The 21,023-nt window shown below is 44.0% G+C and overlaps 1 protein-coding gene across 1 annotated transcript in view; it reads right to left on the bottom strand.

The window, feature by feature from the left end:
* Positions 1-2,863: 2,863 nt before the first annotated feature.
* The window catches only part of VSTM2L (V-set and transmembrane domain containing 2 like), a 58,087-nt gene continuing 39,927 nt past the window's right edge, over positions 2,864-21,023 (bottom strand). The window contains exons 3-4 of the mRNA XM_044299239.1: positions 8,830-8,877; positions 2,864-4,583 (exon numbers count right to left, since the gene is read on the bottom strand). Of these exons, the coding sequence (XP_044155174.1) occupies positions 4,311-4,583; positions 8,830-8,877 (321 nt within the window). The 3' untranslated portion in view covers positions 2,864-4,310. The remainder of the gene's footprint in view (positions 4,584-8,829; positions 8,878-21,023) is intronic.

Here is a 21,023-nt window from a genome sequence, read left to right as displayed (position 1 = left end):
ATCCAATCCGCATTTTTTTACGTTTATTTTAATGAGGCTGCAAAAGATGCGGAAAGCACACAATGTCCATTCCACAGCCCCCCATAAAAGGTAGAACATGTCCTCCTTTTTGTCCGTTTTGCGGACAAGAATAGGCAGTTCTTACAGAGGGCTGGACTTACCGATCCGCAAAATGCGGAAGGCACACAGCCGGTTTCTGTGTTTTGTGGACCGCAAAACGGGCTACAGCCGTGTGCATGAGCCCCTAATCGTACCTCAGTAATTGTGAGCCAAAACCAGGAGTAGAGACTACACAGAGATGAGGTATAATGGAAAGATTTGCACCTGTTCTGTGGTTCTGACCTGCACCTGGCTTTGACTTAAGGTGCATTTACACGGCCCGAGAATTGGGCAGATTATCGGGAACGACCATTCCAGCGAACGGACGGCCCGACAATCTGGCTGATCACCACATGAACGATCGTTTCTTGTTCATGCAGGCACCACCAATCATGGCTTCTGGGCAGCAGATCATGTGGTCTAAATAGTGATCTGCTGCTCAGAAGCCATGATTCTGTATGAGGACGAGGGATCGCAATCCCTCGTTCCTCATAAAGAGAAGAAGATCGCTGCATGTAACTGCTTCACTGAACAAGCAGCCGACTGTTGGGAAGGAACGCTTCCTCTCCGTCGATCGGCCGCTTTGTTGGCCTGTGTAAATCCAGCTTTAAAGTAGTCGTCTCACTCCAGCAAGTGGCATTTATCATGTAGAGAAAGTTACTACAAGCCACTTACTAATGTATTGTGATTGTCCATATTGCCTCCTTTGCTGGCTGGATTCATTTTTCCATCGCCATATACACTGTACGTTTCGGTGGTTACGACCACCCTGCAATCCATCAGCGGTGGTCGTGCTTGCACACTATAGGAAAAAGTGCCGACCTCTCTGGTGGCCGGGGCCGTGAGAGCTTACGCAGGCTGGTGCTTTTTACTATAGTGTGCAAGCACGACCACTGCTGATGGATTGCAGGGTGGTCATAACCATGGAAACGAGCAGTGTATAATGTGATGGAAAAATGAATCCAGCCAGCAAAGGAGGCAATATGGACAATCACAATACATTAGTACCTTTCTCTACCTAATGAACGCTATTTGCTAAAGTGGCACAACCCCTTTACGTGGACAAACATTAGTTTGTGAATGAAGCACTGTTGGGCCCTGTTAACATGACGTTTTCAGCTTCCTTTTGACACTTTGATATTGTATATCAGAAGTTTGTCCAACATATCCCACTGTATGGGCATACAATGGGGTACTTTGCCCACAAGGTCCCATTGACTGTAACCCATTGTGTGGAATCTACAAATGAAAACAAAAAGTGTACTGGCTTGAGAGAGGCGTGGAGGACACACTTGACTTCTGTGGGTTTGATGGAGCCCCGTGGACACACTTGTTGTATATGCTAAGAGCTTTTCTTTTAGGTGTATATGCCAACGTGATGTGAACAGGCCCTTTCATCAGCCAGTTGCTTGTAGTTCCAGCAGTATCTGAAATCCTTGAAGTTGACGGGCGTGCTGCAGTCTGGCCTTGTCTGGTTCCTCGTGAATTTATGACTTCCATTCTCATGCGCCATGCATTCTACAGTGTAACGTAGCAGCTTGCTAGAGCAGATGGATTTCATTGTCTCCAGAAACCCCAGACCTTAACTGCGAGTTTTCACTACTGTAATCGGGAAATATATGTCTATTTTTTATATATTTAGCAGCACTTTTGTAATAAAAATGAAATTGTGTAACTCTGCTGTCGTTGTGAATGTCATCTTCAAACCCACAGATTGGCGTCTTTATGCAGAAACAAAGACATTCGACTATTGGCTCTTGGGATAACAATCAACTTTTATTCACATCCAGAGAGGAGTCACATGTCATGGACGGCGCCATAGTGCTAAACCGGAACCGCTTCCATCTTATGAGCGGAGAGCATGAGAGCCCTCGTCAGTACTGAATCTCACAGTCACACCTAAACGAAAAGCCATTGACAGAAAGGCTTACCATGTGTGTCACCTGAACCACAGATATGGAAGCAGCGTCAAAGCACCCGCACAGTAAATAGCACTCCTGCGGTGCCAGTTACAGCAGCATATAAATGGCAAATGGTATCTGTGTAGCATATCTATACAGCCTGTATTAATGCCAAAAAGCTTTTTCTTCTAAGCCCATGATCAAGCACATTGCTCAGTGGCCTCCAGAATATAATTTGCAGCTCTTCTTCGTTTGATCAGACATTGATTATCCAGGTTTTAGGTAGTTCCAGGCAGGCAATCTATCTTACTAATACTGTATGGAGTGGGTGTTCACTTAAATCTTTCCAAATGACCTTTAAGAAGTCATCTTTTGGGATGAAATGTCAAAAAAAATAACCACCCTAGCAATCTCCTATATTCCCATGTCTACCTAAAAAAGAGCTGCAGACCATATGCTGCTGGCACAACTAGGGGAACCAGCCTCCTACAAGATTACATATCTGGTGGCAGGAGATGCAAAGCCTATGAGGTGGACAAATGGGAATCCACACATGAAGCTCAATTGAAGAAGATTAGAAGGCTAAAATATGGCTCTACAGTGGTATAGAACCTAAATGTTACTTATGATGGTCGGTAATTTGCTTATCATTTATAATCGTTACTCCGGTACTTAGATGAGACTTCAGGATCTGAGATCTCAGAACAAATGTGGGACCACTGTATACCTTAGAGTGGCAACTTGCTGCTTGAACACCATTCATGGGTTTTAGGTTATGACACAGAGGCACATTTTTTATTTATTTACATTGTTAACAATTAAAACAATGAAAATGATATTTTAGAGACACCTAAATAGTGAATTACAAATGAAAGGGTCCACATTTACTTATGTTGTAGAGCTGTAGTTCAGCAATCCATGGATGATCCAGAATATTCCCCAGTTCCTTATGGGTTCCTCCATAAAGAAAAGGTTGCCTGTCATAGACCTCAATGGTTTGTAGTCTAACCTATTAGGCCAGACATACATGAGCAAGTTTAATGTGAGAAACTTGCAGTGTGTGTCAGTGAGAAGTCCTAGTCTAACTCTGCTCCTCTGACAGGACTGCACAGCATTATAATGATTTGTGTCCCTGCGAAAGTGGGAATCTATTGAATTACACTGACATAATGCTGTCAGTCTAATTCAGTAGATTTCAGGACTCTAGTGGTCACACTGCATTATAAATCATAACAACGTTGTGCGATCCTGTCAGAGGAGCATTAGACTTACTCAACTACATGGTCTTTTACTCATGACCTGTCTTGCCTTCTGCAAAAGGCAGCAAGAAACCAGATGTTTAGACCCAACAATCTTCCTCAACATCAAATGTTTCTGAAGTTACTGCACATGTAAATGAGCTCTCCTACTACTCTACTCTTACCTAACCAAAGCAGAGACACCCATCTGTAGTGATCATTAGCAACAAACCCTAATCAGCAGTCTACAGCAGTGTCTTCCTTTGGAGACGTCTCTGCTTTTCCTGTAGATAAGTTCTACCACTAGATCTCTTCAGTTACAGCAAGTAATTTCTCCCCACAAAGGTCACAGCATCAAAGTGATCTAAAATAGAGATGAATTAACCTCAAAAAAGTCACTTTATAGATAGAGACACATACTTCCATATGTTGCTTCCATGTTGAAGAGAGGTATGTTTCCTTTGATGAGAAGGCAATACATTTGAGTTAGTCAATGATTATGACACACAAAGAGAATAGGAGGACTGATGCCACTTTTGGGATATATATTCTTGGATAAAACGGGGAAGGAAACCCTTGGTTAGATATTTTTAGCAATTTGACCATCACATAATGTTGGAGAGTCCTATAAGACATTACATTGAAAAGTGGACCAGTCAATGAGAGGCCTTTCGAATAAGGCTTTTCCACTTTTACCCCAGTCCCATATATCTTGAGATCATCTACTCAAAGGCATCCTGGGAATTTATACTCCCTGTAATGCCAATGATCTATATGAACTCAATAACTGGTGCAGTCCGGGTAATGAAATAGCAGGGTGCAGCGTTACGATTGGTGGACAATGGTGGAGGAGCTCCCTTTTTTTGTCCACGTAGATAACAGTCTGAGCAACTTCAATGCCCTTCACCAAGAAAATAAATAAGTCACGTGATGGGGTAAAGTAATAAAGTCCCTGTTCTCCACTGGCCATTCCTGCTTGCAAGTAGACAACGATTTTCAGATGGAGAAGGATGGGAAGCCTCTCATGCACTCCTCTGTACATCAGTGTTTGGGAAAAGTACCCACAGTCCATCTACACCTGGCACTGGTCACAGGGCTCTGCCGCTCGCTTTTTAAGCTCTTTGACTTGGAAGTGGCGGTGAGTGCTGGTGTCCTGTTGGCGGTGAGGAACCGTATTTCGGCGGCCTGACTCTGTCTCCACGCGAAGGAAAGCCTTGACGCGATGTTGCCTTCCTTTTCCATCACTGTAATCCAGAACACGACATTCATAGGTTCCTTCATCAGAGATTTTCACATGAGACAAGCGCAGTTTGTGCGAAATGTTGCTGCCAAAGACCTTTACTACCTGTGGAGAAAGGACAAAGTTATACATGAAGCCATTCACAAAAAGAAGTATGTTGTAGGGCCTCAAAATGTAATGTGCATGTCAACATAACGTACAGAGGCCCTAAAGCTGGCCATGTACTTCAGATAGCTATTAGCTAAATGCCTGTTTGGCTGAAGGCTATCTCTCCCAATTACCACATACACGGCTCACCTAAGCATGTATGTGTTCTAAATGGGAAGAGAGGAGAAAGTTGCCACCAGATAACCCTGGCAGTGGTTCATCTCCCCTGAAAACAAAAGGACTAAGCAGGTAGAAAGCCAACAGCCTGATCCTTCTCTCACATGACATCGGTAGTCGGGGAAGAGTTGAGAGTCCTACACATAAATTTACCCACAGAAATCAGCAGGTATGGTCAGGATGACCCTGTAGGTTTACAGCCATAGATACAGCCTTTCAATTCACCATAACCATCCTCCTCTAACTCCACACACTCAGGCCAAGTTTTACTGATCCTCCAGATTTTTTGGGCTTATGACTAGAATACCAGAATAATAGGAGGGCAGCTCGCTCTTACCAAAGATTTATATGCTACGATCACCCCTATGGGCATTGTCATTGCTTCCATTAGTAGTTGCCATCTAACATCTGTAACTTGGCTAAGATAAAGTATTAAAAGACAAGTCAAAGACCTCTATTTCCTGGTAACATGTTATTTATAAGGGGAAATGCTTCTTAAATAACTCAGAGGTGAAAAGATACCATCCTAACCTGAAAAAAGGCAGTACGCCTTGTACATTTCATCTGAGATGGACCACTGGAGACTTTGTACAATTATCTCAATCGAAGAATAATGCATTAAATAGAGTCTGACGCACACTCTAATACACTCTAGGTGTGGATATCCAGAGTTACCGTTCCATCTGCACGACATTTATGACATTAGTATTTTGTGGATTACTTTATTAGATTTCATTTGACAGGTGAAACTAGAGTACTAAAATACGTTGAATGGTGGGTTGCTAAATATGAGGAGGGGAGTTCCTACAGTACATCATAAGCAGTCCTTTCATTTCATCTCTTCTACAAAACCATAGTAGATTTGGTGTGGATAGATTGGGGGTTTTCAACTTTTGAAACCACTAATGTTACAAGATGACCCCGCAATATAGAAGGACTTGATTTACCAGATCCCTTTCAATAAGCAGATTTTTTTCTCAATGTTCAGGAACTACTGACAATCTCAAGTCTATGGGCATAGTCTGACTGCCCCATAATATCTTCATCCTACCTTCGAAACAACACGACTAAGACACAGTTGGGGTAATTTGTCTCATGGCAGCTTTAAGGTGCCCATAAACAACTGATGACTAAATGCTTGCTTGGCAGACAGCTGTTCCTCCCAACTCTTGCATTCACATGCATGCTCAATTCGGCTGATGATGCATGTGTTGTCAGTAGGGAGAGGGTAATAAGCCACTTTAGGACACCTCTGGTGGCAGCATATCTGCTGCTAGAACAAAAGGATTTATTACGGAAATTCAGAATGCCGAATTCTTTTTTTACCCCTGTTGAGGGAAGAGTCGGGAGGCCCCCATACTCATTGTATAGTCAGCCAGAACCATGTAATCAGGGGGTTTGGCTGAAGTTTCTCTCATGTATATGAAAGCCGATAACGCATGTGTTGTCATTAGGGAGAGGGGAGTAAGTCACTTCAGGACATCTCTGGTGGCAGCATATCTCCTGCTAAAACAAAAGGATCGGTCATGGTAATTTAGCATGTCGAATTCTTCTTTACTCCTGTTGGGGATGGGCCCCATACTCATTGTATAGTCAGCCAGAACCATGTAATCAGGGGGTTTGGCTAAAGTTTCTCTCATGTATATGAAAGCCGATAACGCATGTGTTGTCATTAGGGAGAGGGGAGTAAGTCACTTCAGGGCATCTCTGGTGGCAGCATATCTCCTGCTAAAACAAAAGGATTGTATAGTCAGCCAGAACCATGAATTCAGGGGGTTTGGCTGAAGTTTCTCTCATGTATATGAAGGCTGAAAATGCATGTGTAGGCAGAGGAGAGTAAGCCACTGCAGGACACCTCAGGCGACAGTATATCTCCTGCTAGAACAAAATGATTGGGTGCTGAAATTCAACATGCCCAATTCTTCTTTACGCCTGTTGGGGGGAGAGTCAGAAGTCCCTCATACTCATTGAATAGTCTGCCAGCACCATGTAATCAGGGGGTCTGGTTGACTTTTTTTTCTTATGTCTATGAGGACTTTAAGAGTAAAGCTGGAAAGGTTCTTTATTTAGGATGCATGTCTGTTAATGGGGGGATAACCCAACCACACTGAGCAACAAAGCCTAAATGAGCACTTCCCTTCCAAAAAAACTAAAAACAAGGCAAGGAAAAATCTGTACAATTGTTTATTACAGATTTATGCCTTTCTCCACTTTTGCCACTTTGCCCCTCTCCTCAATCAGATTTTTGCAGTGATCATTCACTTTAAATTTACAATAAAATCCATCTTGAGAGGGGAGATACAAGATGGATTTTCAGATTTACTGAGGAATGGGGTTGTGGTTGCTGCTCAAAAAAGTCTATGAAGGGAGGGAGGAGGAAGAGGGAACACAGAGGCAAAGACATACAGAGCTGGGGTGATAATGGCTCTATTTTCACCCCAATGCCGGATTCACAGCTACACTTCTGTATAATGTACTCCATGTTGCTGCTGCTTCTGATGGTGTGCCACAGAGAGACAGATGAGCAAGATGTCCTCTCTTCTGTGTGTGCAGTGTATGGGAGACATCATAGCAGCTAGTCTCCACTCACTAGCTCAGGGAGAACTAAAAATTAGAGAGAGAGCCTGCAGAGCGCAAACTGGTGAGAAATGCAGAATACAAGTACCCCCACTGTTATTCCTCATGTACACGCACAGTAGCTTATTCTTAAGGGTTGTCCCATCTCATACATTGAGATAGGATGTGCTCCCAATGTCTGATAAGTGTGGGTCCCACCTCTGGGACCTGCATCTATCTTTAGAATGGAGTCTGTAAAGTGAAGGAGGGCTCACCGCAAATGCGTGACTGCCCTCCATTAGTTTCTATGGGAGTGCCAAAAATAGCTAAGCAGCGCAGTCGGCTATTTTTGAAAGTCACACTGAAATTAAGGGGAGGCGCACTGCGCAAGCACAGGCACTGCTCCAATCATTTTTCAAATTTTCGGCAGTCCCACAAAAATAAATGGAGGGCAGCCATGCATGCGCAATGCGCCCTCCTTCACTTTGCGGGCTCCATTTTAAAGATAGGTGTGGGGCCGGGGTCCCGGTGATAGGTGTGGGTCAAGGACCGCACCTATCAGACACTGGGGACATATCCTACCAATATGCTCCCAATGTATGAGATAGGACAACCCCTTTAAAAGTCATCTGAAACAACAGGTTAGCTTTAAACTCCCCCGATGCCATGATGGGCGATAATATCCACTAAATATGCCTGGATTATAGTTTGATCCTATTAAACCAGACTCAAATATAGTAGAACGCAGAACAGATCCTACAAGTAGAAGAATACATAAGAAACCATCCGAAATCCCCACACTTCTGGTTGTTTTGTTTACTTAAGCCTCCTTAATGCTACCTTCTAAATGAATTTATGCATTCACCCAATGGGACAACACTTCAGTCGAACTCTCCCATCCCTGCCAAGTACAGCTCTCTCTCTCTCTCTCTCCCTTACAGAGCAAGATCAATAGAAAAAATCTCTGCGACTAATTAGCTTTCCTTCCAAATTGATCTGCTCCCGGAATTTGCCATTCTGTGAAACGTAAAGCTTACCCCGTCCGGAAGAAGAGAAGTGTAAATCAGATTAATGTTCCGCTCCTGCCGTACGAGATAGATCCCTATTAGTGTTCTTCAAGATGCCGAGGGCAAAGGGCCATATGTGGGCAGTACAGAGGAGAACGACCAATGGAGCTATTTTATAGTGCACTGGAAAATCACCTAACCATAAGGTGTCCAGTCAACACCTGGTGGAGCCATCACTCTTGTCCATGGGTTGTGCCCAGTTTTCAACCCATGCTTCGCGCACTTTCATGGCTAGGAACTGCAATACCAGGCACAGCACATGGACAAGAGTGGCGCTGTTTCTGGGGGGAAAAAAATGGATGTTTTTTTCTAAAACAGCACACCCCTTTTAATGACTATATGATTTATTATATACACAATACAACTGTAATTTTGTTTAAAATCTTCCAGTTTATGATACTCACGCTTATCTTAGTGGCGCCCTTCTCAGGTGTCCCCGGTAGAGATTTCAACTGCAAGATAAAAATATATAAAGTCAGACGCAGCCATCTCAATATACAGTACATGCCGTATGTGGCCTTTACCACGGCCACCTGCACATGACACTGTTTTATGGCAGCCTGTATCTGCTCCATCATACAGAATAAGGACAGATTCACCAGACTATAGAAGGGAGGTCGATTTCCCAGCTTTTTTTTATTTTTAAACTCCTCCGCCTCTTAAAGGGAAGAATTCTAATGATAGAAATATCTTTAACAATGATGTTAAAGGGATTATGACACTAGAAACATGTATCCCCTATCCACAGGATCTGGGTCTGCCCTCTGAGACCCCCAGCGATCACGAGAATTGCTGGCGAACCGTGCCATGAATACGGAGTGGTAGTGTGCCTATGTGTCCTCAGCTCCATTCACTTCCTGTACTGTACTCAGCCTTCCCCTAGAAGTAAATGGAGCGGAGGACGCAGTTCGCCAGCACTTGTAGACTCCTGCTCTCGTGATCGCCGGGGGTCCCAGCGCTGAGACCCTCAGTGATCAAACACTTATCCCCTATCCTGGGCATAAGTGTTAACAGTGGCACAACCTCTTTCATACAATTTCCTAACATTTCATTATCTGAGCCTACAGGATAGGAGTAATAAAGAAATGAGTTCTGTAAAAATGTCCATAGTAGCGCTGTACTGGATCCATTTTGCACCTAAATCGTCATTATTAAAGGGGTTGTCTCACTTCAGCAAACGGCATTGATCATGTAGAGAAAGTGAATACAAGGCACGTACTAATGTATTGTGATTGTCCATATTGCCTCCTTTGCTGGCTGGATTCATTTTTCCATCACATTATACACTGCTCGTTTCCATGGTTACAGCCACTGCTGGAGCGCAGATACAAGGTGCTTGGGACAGGGACCTTTTCCTACCGTGTGCCAGCACGAGCACTACTGCTGGATTGCAGGATGGTCGTAACCATGGAAATGAGCAGTGTATAATGTGATGGAAAAATGAATCCAGCCAGCAAAGGAGACAATATGGACAATCACAATACAGTAGTAAGTGCCTTGTTATTACCTTTATCTACATGGTAAATGCCTTTTCCTGGAGTGACACAACCCCTTTAAGCCTTTAAGGCCTCTTGCACACGACCGTATGGTTTTGCAGTGTTTTGCGGTCCGTTTTTTGTTTCAGTTGTGTTTCCGTTTCTGTTCCATTTTCCCGTTCTGTTTTTCCGTATGGCATATACAGTCGTGGCCAAAAGTTTTGAGAATACACAAATATTAGTTTTCACAAAGTTTGCTGCTAAACTGCTTTTAGATCTTTGTTTCAGTTGTTTCTGTGATGTAGTGAAATATAATTACACACACTTCATACGTTTCAAAGGCTTTTATCGACAATTACATGACATTTATGCAAAGAGTCAGTATTTGCAGTGTTGGCCCTTCTTTTTCAGGACCTCTGCAATTCGACTGGGCATGCTCTCAATCAACTTCTGGGCCAATTCCTGACTGATAGCAACCCATTCTTTCATAATCACTTCTTGGAGTTTGTCAGAATTAGTGGGTTTTTGTTTGTCCACCCGCCTCTTGAGGATTGACCACAAGTTCTCAATGGGATTAAGATCTGGGGAGTTTCCAGGCCATGGACCCAAAATGTCAACGTTTTGGTCCCCGAGCCACTTAGTTATCACTTTTGCCTTATGGCACGGTGCTCCATCGTGCTGGAAAATGCATTGTTCTTCACCAAACTGTTGTTGGATTGTTGGAAGAAGTTGCTGTTGGAGGGTGTTTTGGTACCATTCTTTATTCATGGCTGTGTTTTTGGGCAAAATTGTGAGTGAGCCCACTCCCTTGGATGAGAAGCAACCCCACACATGAATGGTCTCAGGATGCTTTACTGTTGGCATGACACAGGACTGATGGTAGCGCTCACCTTTTCTTCTCCGGACAAGCCTTTTTCCATGATGCCCCAAACAATCGGAAAGAGGCTTCATCTGAGAATATGACTTTGCCCCAGTCCTCAGCAGTCCATTAACCATATTTTCTGCAGAAGATCAATCTGTCCCTGATGTTTTTTTTGGGGGGAGAGAAGTGGCTTCTTTGCTGCCCTTCTTGACACCAGGCCATCTTCCAAAAGTCTTTGCCTCACTGTACGTGCAGATGCGCTCACACCTGCCTGCTGCCATTCCTGAGCAAGCTCTGCACTGGTGGCACTCCGATCCCACAGCTTAATCCTCTTTAGGAGACGATCCTGGCGCTTGCTGGACTTTCTTGGACGCCCTGAAGCCTTCTTAACAAGAATTGAACCTCTCTCCTTGAAGTTCTTGATGATCCTATAAATTGTTGATTGAGATGCAATCTTAGTAGCTACAATATCCTTGCCTGTGAAGCCATTTTTCTGCAACGCAATGATGGCTGCACGCGTTTCTTTGCAGGTCACCATGGTTAACAATGGAAGAACAATGATTTCAAGCATCACCCTCCTTTTAACAGGTCAAGTCTGCCATTTTAACCCAATCAGCCTGACATAATGATCTCCAGCCTTGTGCTCGTCAACATTGTCACCTGAGTTAACAAGACGATTACTGAAATGATCTCAGCAGGTCCTTTAATGACAGCAATGAAATGCAGTGGAAAGGTTTTTTTTGGGGATTAAGTTAATTTTCATGGCAAAGAAGGACTATGCAATTCATCTGATCACTCTTCATAACATTCTGGAGTATATGCAAATTGCTATTATAAAAACTTAAGCAGCAACTTTTCAAATTTCCAATATTTATAGTAATTCTCAAAACTTTTGGCCACGACCGGATACGGAAGACATACGGATGCATTTCCGTATGTGTTCCGTTTTTTTTGCGGACCTATTGACTTGAATGGAGCCACGGAACGTGATTTGCGGGCAACAATAGGACATGTTCTATCTTTCAACGGAACGGAAATACGGAAACGGAATGCATACGGAGTATATTCCGTTTATTTTTTTGCAGAACCATTGAAATGAATGGTTCCGTATACGGACCGTATACAGAACGCAAAAAACGACCTGTAAACGAAAAAAAAAACGGTCGTATAAAAGAGGCCTAAGGGGTTGTCTGCTTTGAACAATCCCTTTTTGTAGAAGGGTCCTCTGATGAAGTGCTGCAGAATATGTTAGCGCTATATAAATGCGTAAATAAATAAATAAATGATATGGGACCTCCAGCAATCATCTGTAAAGGAACCAGGGTCACCACCAGGAATCTCTGAACTCCCAATCCATTCTTTACTGGAAGGAAGGTAAGGGAGAGACATGAGACGGCAGGAGCTCTGTGTGGGGGGAGGGGGTCTTTCTGATTTGGAGGTAACAAGTCGGTAATATGGCCAAAAGCACAATTCCTAAATCCCTGTATTGTCCTCCTAAGGCCTCTGGCACATAACTGACAATATGTCTTCTTTCTGCCCATTCCCCCTTGTTTTGCATATTCTTGTTCTAAAGCAGCCGAATCTCTCTGAGAAATATGATCTAATAGCACAGAATGGCGCTTGGCCAATTTCAGTTTGAGTGGGTTCTTATGTGTGGAATATTTTGGATATTAGCAGTCACCTCCCCCATGTATCTTATAAATCAGGGGTAGGCAACCTCCAGCACTGTAGCTGTTGGGAACTACAACTCCCAGCAGGCATACTTGCTCTTCTCTTCTAAGAACTCTCATAGAAATGAATGGGGCATGCTGGGAAATATAGTTTCCCAACGGCTGGAGTGCCGAAGGTTGCCGAACCCTGTTAGTCAGTGCAATTTAAGCAAATTTGCCTTTGAAACAATCGTAGACATGAGATAGCTGAGTGGTGGCCCCTGATGCCTATTTTTACACGTCAGCAGTACCCCAGACCTGGGGGTATCTGCCCTTTTTTATGTATTATGTTATGCCATTTTATGTTTCTGCCTTATGCTCCAGATGAAGAGGTATGGTTGGCAGGGACAGGGCTAACCACCCTGTTCCTCCCCTCTTGGTAAGAGTGGGCTGGTCCTGCTTCCTGGCAGGAGGGGAAATTTGAGTCCAGACAGAGAGGAAGTAAGAAGCACATGCCAAAGTTCCTACTCCAAGGGACCGTACTCGGTTCTCCTGTGAGATACTCCAGGAAGATTCCCAGAGTCAAGATACAGCTTTCCCAAAGCTGAGTGATCAGCAAAACTGCAGCTTTACAGACCCTGCTGCTAGTGAGGGAAAACAACTTAGACACCCATCACCTAGAATAACTAGTAGGCAATACTAACTTCAAACCTCTATCCCACAGAGGACACCTATATCCACAAGTACCTGCTAGTGCCAGTTAATTGCCACACAACCAGTCACCATACTTACTCATCTGGTGCCACAAATTGCACGTTGCACTTAATACTGCTGGATGTGCCACAAACTATGTCTTGCACTAAGTGTAGAGAGACTGTTATACTTTTACTTCTGGCGTGATTCTTCAAAACAGCTTTCTACTGCATCGATCCCCAGGGAGAAACGTCCTGAGGGAGTACACCGTGATACAACACCTCATCAGGGCTACTACAACTCCCATCCTCTGCTCTGGCTCCTCGGGGGCTCGCTGCACATTCTATTAGAAAATTCTAACTTAATTTTTTAAAAAAGGGTCCTCAATCAGGGTCTTGGCCACAGTGACGAGCTGTTACAAAGAGTGTATCTTGCTCTAGAGATGCTCCTTTCATGCATCACATAGACAACTCATTTGAATCGGCACTCTGTAATGCTTAAAGGGGTTTTCTGGGATTTTGATACTGATGACCTGTCCTTAGGATAGGTCATCAGTATCTGATCGGTGGGGGTCCGACACCCGACACCCCTGCCGCTCAGCTGTTTGAGAAGGAACCGGTGCTCCTATCCTAAGGATAGGTCATCAGTATCAAAATCCCAGAAAACCCCTTTAACTTTTCCCATGGCAGCCCCTGTAGAGGAATGGGACATCAAATACTCTGAGGTTTCCTCACAGATTACAGCTGATTACTTGGGTGCCGGGCAGGGGGAACACTTCGTGATCAGCCTATTGCAAAGTGCCCATCCAGCGAGTAGGGATTGTACATACCCCCTCAGGGACATAAAGGAAAAAAATCTACATAAGACCTACAGAAAAAATATTTATAAACTCTCCATTAATTCCCGTCTGGATGAAGAGGGCAGTGACTGCCTAGCCAGGTGGGATGGGTGTATAGGTGCCCCCGTTGTGGATACGCCATAAATGTCTAATGTTGGAATAAACAGTATGCCACCGCTGAAAAAAATATATAACATGCGCTAGACATTGTCACCTATGGGTGACGTATGCCAGTGTATAGCTATACTGTGCACATGGTGCTTTCTGTTTAGTACTATAAGTCAGGGATACTCCCATATACATCTCGCAGAAGGCTAAGCCCATTCGTTTCTGCATTTTACATGTACTGACCAGCTCGTACTGAAGAAGTAAAGAAGCAGCAAGCCTGGGGTCGGATTTTACCACTACACTACTCATTTACTACAAGAAACCTTGGCAGCTTGCCCTTATCGCTCAGTGCTGTAAACTATGCTCAGTAGGCATTAACATCCAGGCTGGTATTTCTCACACCTCCCTGCCCTATTCATTCTCTGACATTAACAGTTCCCGAATTTTTTTTAATAATCCCCATGAGGGATGGAAAGCAACACCGATGCCAAAAACACATCAGCATAAGCTCTGCCATGCTAAATGTAAAAAGAGCCCAGAAGCTGATTTTCAAATCCGCATCTGAACCTGAATATTTTTGTAATTGCATATAATAAAAAATTGAGTATAGTGGCTGAGCTATTCAATAGAATGTATCTGTATAGCGCCACCTGCTGTTCTTTTCCTTATTTCTCTGTCCACCTAGCTGGGGTTCCATCCTCCCAACAGGCCTAACTGTGACAGAAGCTGTGACCATTACAGAGAAAATAGCTGCAGCAGAAAGGACACTACCCTCAGCTCTGATAAGAAGAGAGCCGCAGCAGAAAGGACACTACCCTCATCTCTGATAAGAAGAGAGCCGCAGCAGAAAGGACACTACCCTCAGCTCTGATAAGAAGAGAGCCGCAGCAGAAAGGACACTACCCTCAGCTCTGATAAGAAGAGAGCCGCAATAGAAAGGACAATACCCTGAGCTCTGATAAGGAGAGAGCCGCAGCAGAAAGGACACTACCCTGAGCTCTGATAAGGAGAGAGCCGCAGCAAAAATGACCCCCCCCCCCCCCCCCCCTCAAGCTGTGATAGGAAGAGAACTGCAGCAGAAAGGACAGTCCCCTTGAGCTGCAGCAGAAAGGACACCTCCCTTAGCTGCCAGCTTGAAATAAATCTAACAGGGCAGTTGGAGCAATGAATAAGTCCATGTGAGCAGTGGCGTACATAGAGAAGTAAGGGCCCCATAGCAAGGATCAAACCAGGCCCCCCACACAGGACAGAAGGGTTTCTGCCTAAACCCCTTTCAATGACCTTGAGCCATTTTTCCCCTGCCTCATTTACTAAAAGTTGTTCCTTTAGAGCGTAGAGTCCTGACCAAGTTTTCACCTCCAGTAGAAGAGGAGATAATCCCAACTAAGACTAGGGCCCCCTCTTGCCCTGGGCCCCATAGCAGTCGCATGGTCTGCCGCTATGGCAGTCACGCCCCTTCATGTGTGGTACTCTGGATCCACGTGAGGTAAAAGGCTGGTTCTAGCTTTGTTAAAAAGAGACCGTCATGTCTGATTTTCATTTTTTACATTAATCATGGGATAACCCCTTAAATTTATTTTAAAAAAATGTTAGTCTCAGGAAGCTGAGATATAAGGAGATGTATGGCAAGGTCCTAATTAACATTTTCATAATGCACCGTCCCTGTGAATCGGATTCTGGTCGTGTGACCTGAGGCCCTGGAATTTCTCCACCTCCTGTGATGTTTCCTTCTCCCACTTAACCCTTTCTTCCCGTCGCCACTGCAGGGGTGCGGTCCGACCTGATGGAAAGAACCAAACTGAGCGCTGGCGCATTTGTGCTGCAGTCTCTCCGTGGAAAAACGACAGCTACAGAAATCCTTCTTGTGGTAAAAAAAAAAGGCAGTGCAATGAACCCTTGGAATTCCAGACTGAAGCACCAGAGCGAGCCGTGGACGGAGGCCACAGATGTATACAATGCAGCCCCGTGGGAGCCAGAAAAATGTGCGGGGTGGGGTGATTTAGCGAACATTTGCAAAAGTTGACTTTGATTCCGTAAACCCCCTTTAACCCTAAAGACCAAGTCAGATTTAAGTTTCCCTGACGAATAAGGGGCAATGCAGGGTCTAATTTTTTTTAACTCTATCACCACCCCATCTTCAGCGTAATGACACAGTCAATTACAACTCCCCATATCTCAGCGTCTTGCATCCCTATGACCTGAAGGAAGTAGTCACTGAAGCTAGCCGTAGTCACCGGCAATGTTCAGGTTTTCAGCGGCATTGGTTAAAAGATTGATCTCCCCCAACATCTACTGTAACTTTCCGTGGCCATCGATTAACTAACAAGCAACTGAAAGGGATTCTGTCAGCGCCTCACCGGCTTTTTTACATCAGTGCACAGTGCCTCGTACCCTTTCTTTTTGGGCAAGATGCCCAGGATGGAGAACCACTATAATGAGTGAGCAGCTCCCAGCTGACCCCTGTCAGACGTTGCGCTCTCGATACAAGTGATGCCTGATCCCCGGCAGTTTCCAGCCACATTTCACCTAAAATGAATGAAAATCCCACCCGGGAGAAATTGCCCGCTCCTCTGCAAATAAAGACAGGGTTTTTAACGCTCTGATTGCTCAGGCTCGGGATCAGCCCGCGAGCACATAATGAACTGTGACCCGGCACAATGGCATATACCCGTCATTAAAAAGAACACAATTAGCGGTAGGCTTGGACAATCTAAGCATCGGAGAGCGCTCCGTGACCGGCTCATATTGGCTTGTCATCATCTTTTGATGCTCCTTCTAGCCTTCTTAGATTAATTGCAGCTTGTGTTAATGAATTGTGTCTGGACTCTGCTCAGACAGCGGCCCTCATTAAAATCCCCAGAATATTTTGTGCATTACTGCCTCTTATCCAAGCACATGGCTACAAGGAAAGATTGTTAGAGTCGCTGTAAGAAGATTAGAAAATGAATATTTATGGCTAACTTAGTCATTAAAGGGAAATCAGAAGAGACCACAGCTTTGTGAGCAGACACCAATATCAACTGGAGATGGCTCTTAAAGGAACTGTGTCACCAATTTTTTTTCTGCCAGTTACCGTATTTTTCGCCCTATAAGACGCACCTGCCCATAAGATGCACCCAGGTTTTAGAGGAGGAAAATACGAGAAAAATAAATAAAAATTTCATCAGAGCTCAGCTCAGACCCCAATCAGAACCCCAATGCTAACTAGACCTCAGAACAGGCAACCTAATGTTAATAAGACCCCCAATCAGACCTCAGATCAAGCTCCCAATCTTAATAAGACCCCCAACCAGACCTCAGATTAGACCAACAATGTTAATATGACCCCTATTCAGACCTCCATGTTAATAAGCCTCCATATTTAATCAAACCTCAGATCAGACCTCCATGTTAATGACCCCTATATTAATCAGACCTCAGATCAAACCTCCATGGTTATAAGACCCCTATATTAATCAGACCTCAAATCAGACCCCCATGTTAATAAGACCCCCATATTAATCAGATCTCAGATCAGACCTCCATGTTAATAAGACCCCCATATTATTCAGATCTCAGATCAGACCTTCATGTTAATAAGACCCCCATATTAATAAGATCTCAGATCAGGCCTCCATATTAATAAGACCCCCATATTAATAAGATCTCAGATCAGACCTCCATGTTAATAAGACCCCCATATTATTCAGATCTCAGATCAGACCTTCATGTTAATAAGACCCCCATATTAATAAGATCTCAGATCAGGCCTCCATATTAATAAGACCCCCATATTGACCAGACCTCCATGTTAATGACCCCTATATTAATCAGACCCCAAAAAATAAACCAACTTACCTCTCCTGCTCTGGACACCGCTGCTACTCCTGTCATCCAGTTTTCTTCTTGTTCTTCCTGTCACACGCTGTGCTGTGACCCGATGCGCACAGCGTGAGGTCACAGAGCGCCAACGTCCTTGCGCTGTTCGCAGTCACAGCACAGCGAGAAGCTGAGGAAGACCAGGGAGCGGTGAGTACAGAGCCTGGGCTCTGCATTCAACACTTCCCAGTCCTCCTGTACTAATATTTGTGTAATATTCGCCCCATAAGATGCACTGATATTTTCCACCCACTTTGGGAGGGAAAAAAGTGCATCTAATAGGGTGAAAAATACGGTAAAACCAGACAGCGACCAGACAGCAAATTATTTTCTTCTTTTTATTTTCTGTTTCTGATGAAAGATTTATTTATTCTTTTCCCTGAACATAATTACGGGAGCGGCCATCTGTTCTTAACAGCATTTAGAAAGCATTAAGAAAACTACTTTACGGAATCCCCATGAGCCGTAGACACGATGGTCAGGAGGAGACCTCATTGACTTCTGTGGGAGAGTTTTCTAGGCATGCTATGTGACCTGTGCAGAGTTCATTGTACAAGGAAAGAACACATAAGGTTTGTCAATCACCTATTTTGAATGGTGGATCCGGTCTTATCTATACCCAGAGGTGATATCATTACAGGCGGGGTTAGAATGACAGATAAGCAGATAACTGCCCTCAAATGATCTGTACAGACCAAGAAGTGGCATCTATTCTTAGGCTTAGTGGCTAGTGCAAAAAATGCTGGATTTTATGGTTTTGTCTCTTTAATTCAGGATGCATTTTGTCACTACAACCTTATTACTGTCTGGTAAATTTTGACATGTCTGTTTTTAAAAGAAAACATGTTCTTTCCATAAATAACAATTTATTTGGATTTTGCTGTGTCCCTTTCCTCCTTTGCATGCAATTTCAGGCTGTCCCTGGCTAAAAATGGATGGGGTTTATGTAAGCCCCACCCATAAATAGGAAGCCATTTTATAATAACCCACGTTATTTGAGGGGCATGTTCTTTGTTCCTCCTGGCCTGGCCATCAGCGTTCCCATACACAGTCTAGCACTGTCAGCATGGAATGGAAGGTATCCGTCTGTGTAGGGACACACACTTTCGACATGGGGAATGGAAATAGCCAGTTGTCAATTTATTCCTTTATTTTCGGAGGGTGGGGGGAATAATAGAGGAATATCACAATGCAAAGTTCTAACAAAAATTGCTACAGAATTCATAGGATTAGTCCACATTTTTAAGATAAAAAGCGCACTGGGGCAGATCCTACAGATGTTGTAAGCTTAGACCGGCTGTCTGGACCTGCACCAGATTTATCACAGGGGCTCAGGCGGGAGGATAAATGTGGTGCAGGGACAGACGCTTTTCTTTTTTTCTGACTCTGTACCTGCCATTGGTTGGCTTATTTTGAGACACAATTTTACACCAGAATTGTGGCAAAAAAGTCATTGCATATTAGGCCCCTCCCCCTTTTCAGAAAAGCCCCACCCCTTTTCAAGCGAGTTGAACAACTAGTAAAACCCTAGTTGCGCCAAACTGCCCCAAGATTGTGCCATTTACACCACATTGTAGCCAGATTCTAGGCACAGACACATCAGTAAATCTGGATTCTAAAGTTAAAAAATGTAATGTGTTATTTTTGTTTGAAACATTACATACACCAGTGTTAGTATAACATCCGTAGACATAGGCCTCTTAATACATTTGGTGCATTTCCAGGCAGTCCTATAAACTGTTGAACTTTTTTGTGTGAATGATAGCATATCGGTTGATCCACGTGAGGCCACGCCCCCTCATGCGGGGTCCTACCCACTTTCTAGATATTTTGAAAAGTGGAGAAAGACGTGAAATGTCTTAAATTATAGCATAAAAAAAGACTGTGTGTCAAACCACATACTGAGCATACTGCAGCTTTAAACGGCACACATGATAACTGCTACACACAAACTACACTTTTCTTAACTCATTGCTTTGCATGTGCTAAACTGAATATGTGAGCATGAGTGTACACACTGTGCTGTTCCTCTGCTATTCCTCCTAAAAATATATCATATTTTTGAGGTTATAAGATGCACTTTTCCCCCAAAAAAGGGGGGGGGGGAGTGGCAGTGTGTCTTATAGTCCGAATGCTAATAACCGCAGGGAGCAGAGAGGGATGCAGGGAGCAATGCTCAGGCTCTACTCACCGCTCCCTGATATTCTTCCGGGTCCCGTTCTGCACTGTGTCCTGAAGGCATACTGCGTCAGGAGGCAGTGCAAGCAGACACACATGATGACCTGACGCTGTGCAACATCAGGTCACAGTACAGCGTGGGCCAGAAGACCAGGCAGCGGTGAGTGAGTGGCAGGGCCATCCAGAGCAAGCAAGGTAAGTTTATTTTTATTATTTTTTCATGTCTGGTCTGAGGCTAATGGGGGGCTGATCTGATGCTGATGGGGGGCTGATCTGAGGCTGATGGGGGGCTGATCTGAGACTTATTGGGGGCTGATTTGAGACTAATGGGGGGCTGATCTGAGGCTGATGGGGGGCTGATCTGAGGCTGATGGGGGGCTGATCTGAGGCTGATGGGGGGCTGATCTGAGACTTATTGGGGGCTGATTTGAGACTAATGGGGGGCTGATCTGAGGCTAATAGAGTTTGGGGGGTTTGAGCTGAGGCTGATAGATTTGGGGATCTGAGGGTCTGATCGGAGGTCTGATGGAGCTTGGGAGTCTGATTTTGGGCTCTGATAAACAATATTTTTTTTTTCTAATTTTCCTCCTACAAATACTAGGTGCGTCTTATAGTCCAAAGAATACAGTATGTCTCAATTGACAACAGGGTGTGGAGTGTGTCCCCGCAAAATCTTACTTTCCACATTTTCATTAAAAAAAAGAATGGTCAAATACTTTCCACATTTTGCTTACGGCTGTCACTAGACATTATAGGATTCAGGACAGAGTGCATGCTGTTATACAGACATCCATGCAATCATCCACAGGAACAACCCAGGCTGAAATTTCATAACTTTGCAAAAAGAGTTATCGAAATTATTAATTTATACAGTACTCTTCAGTTTAGAAACCAAATGAAACCTCTCATATTTTATCTGCATTATCTGAAATTAATC

Source organism: Bufo gargarizans, chromosome 6 (genome assembly GCF_014858855.1).
Source record: "Bufo gargarizans isolate SCDJY-AF-19 chromosome 6, ASM1485885v1, whole genome shotgun sequence".
NCBI lineage: Eukaryota > Metazoa > Chordata > Amphibia > Anura > Bufonidae > Bufo > Bufo gargarizans.
Note: the sequence above shows the minus strand (reverse complement) of the source record. Positions and strands in the feature narration are given on the sequence as shown.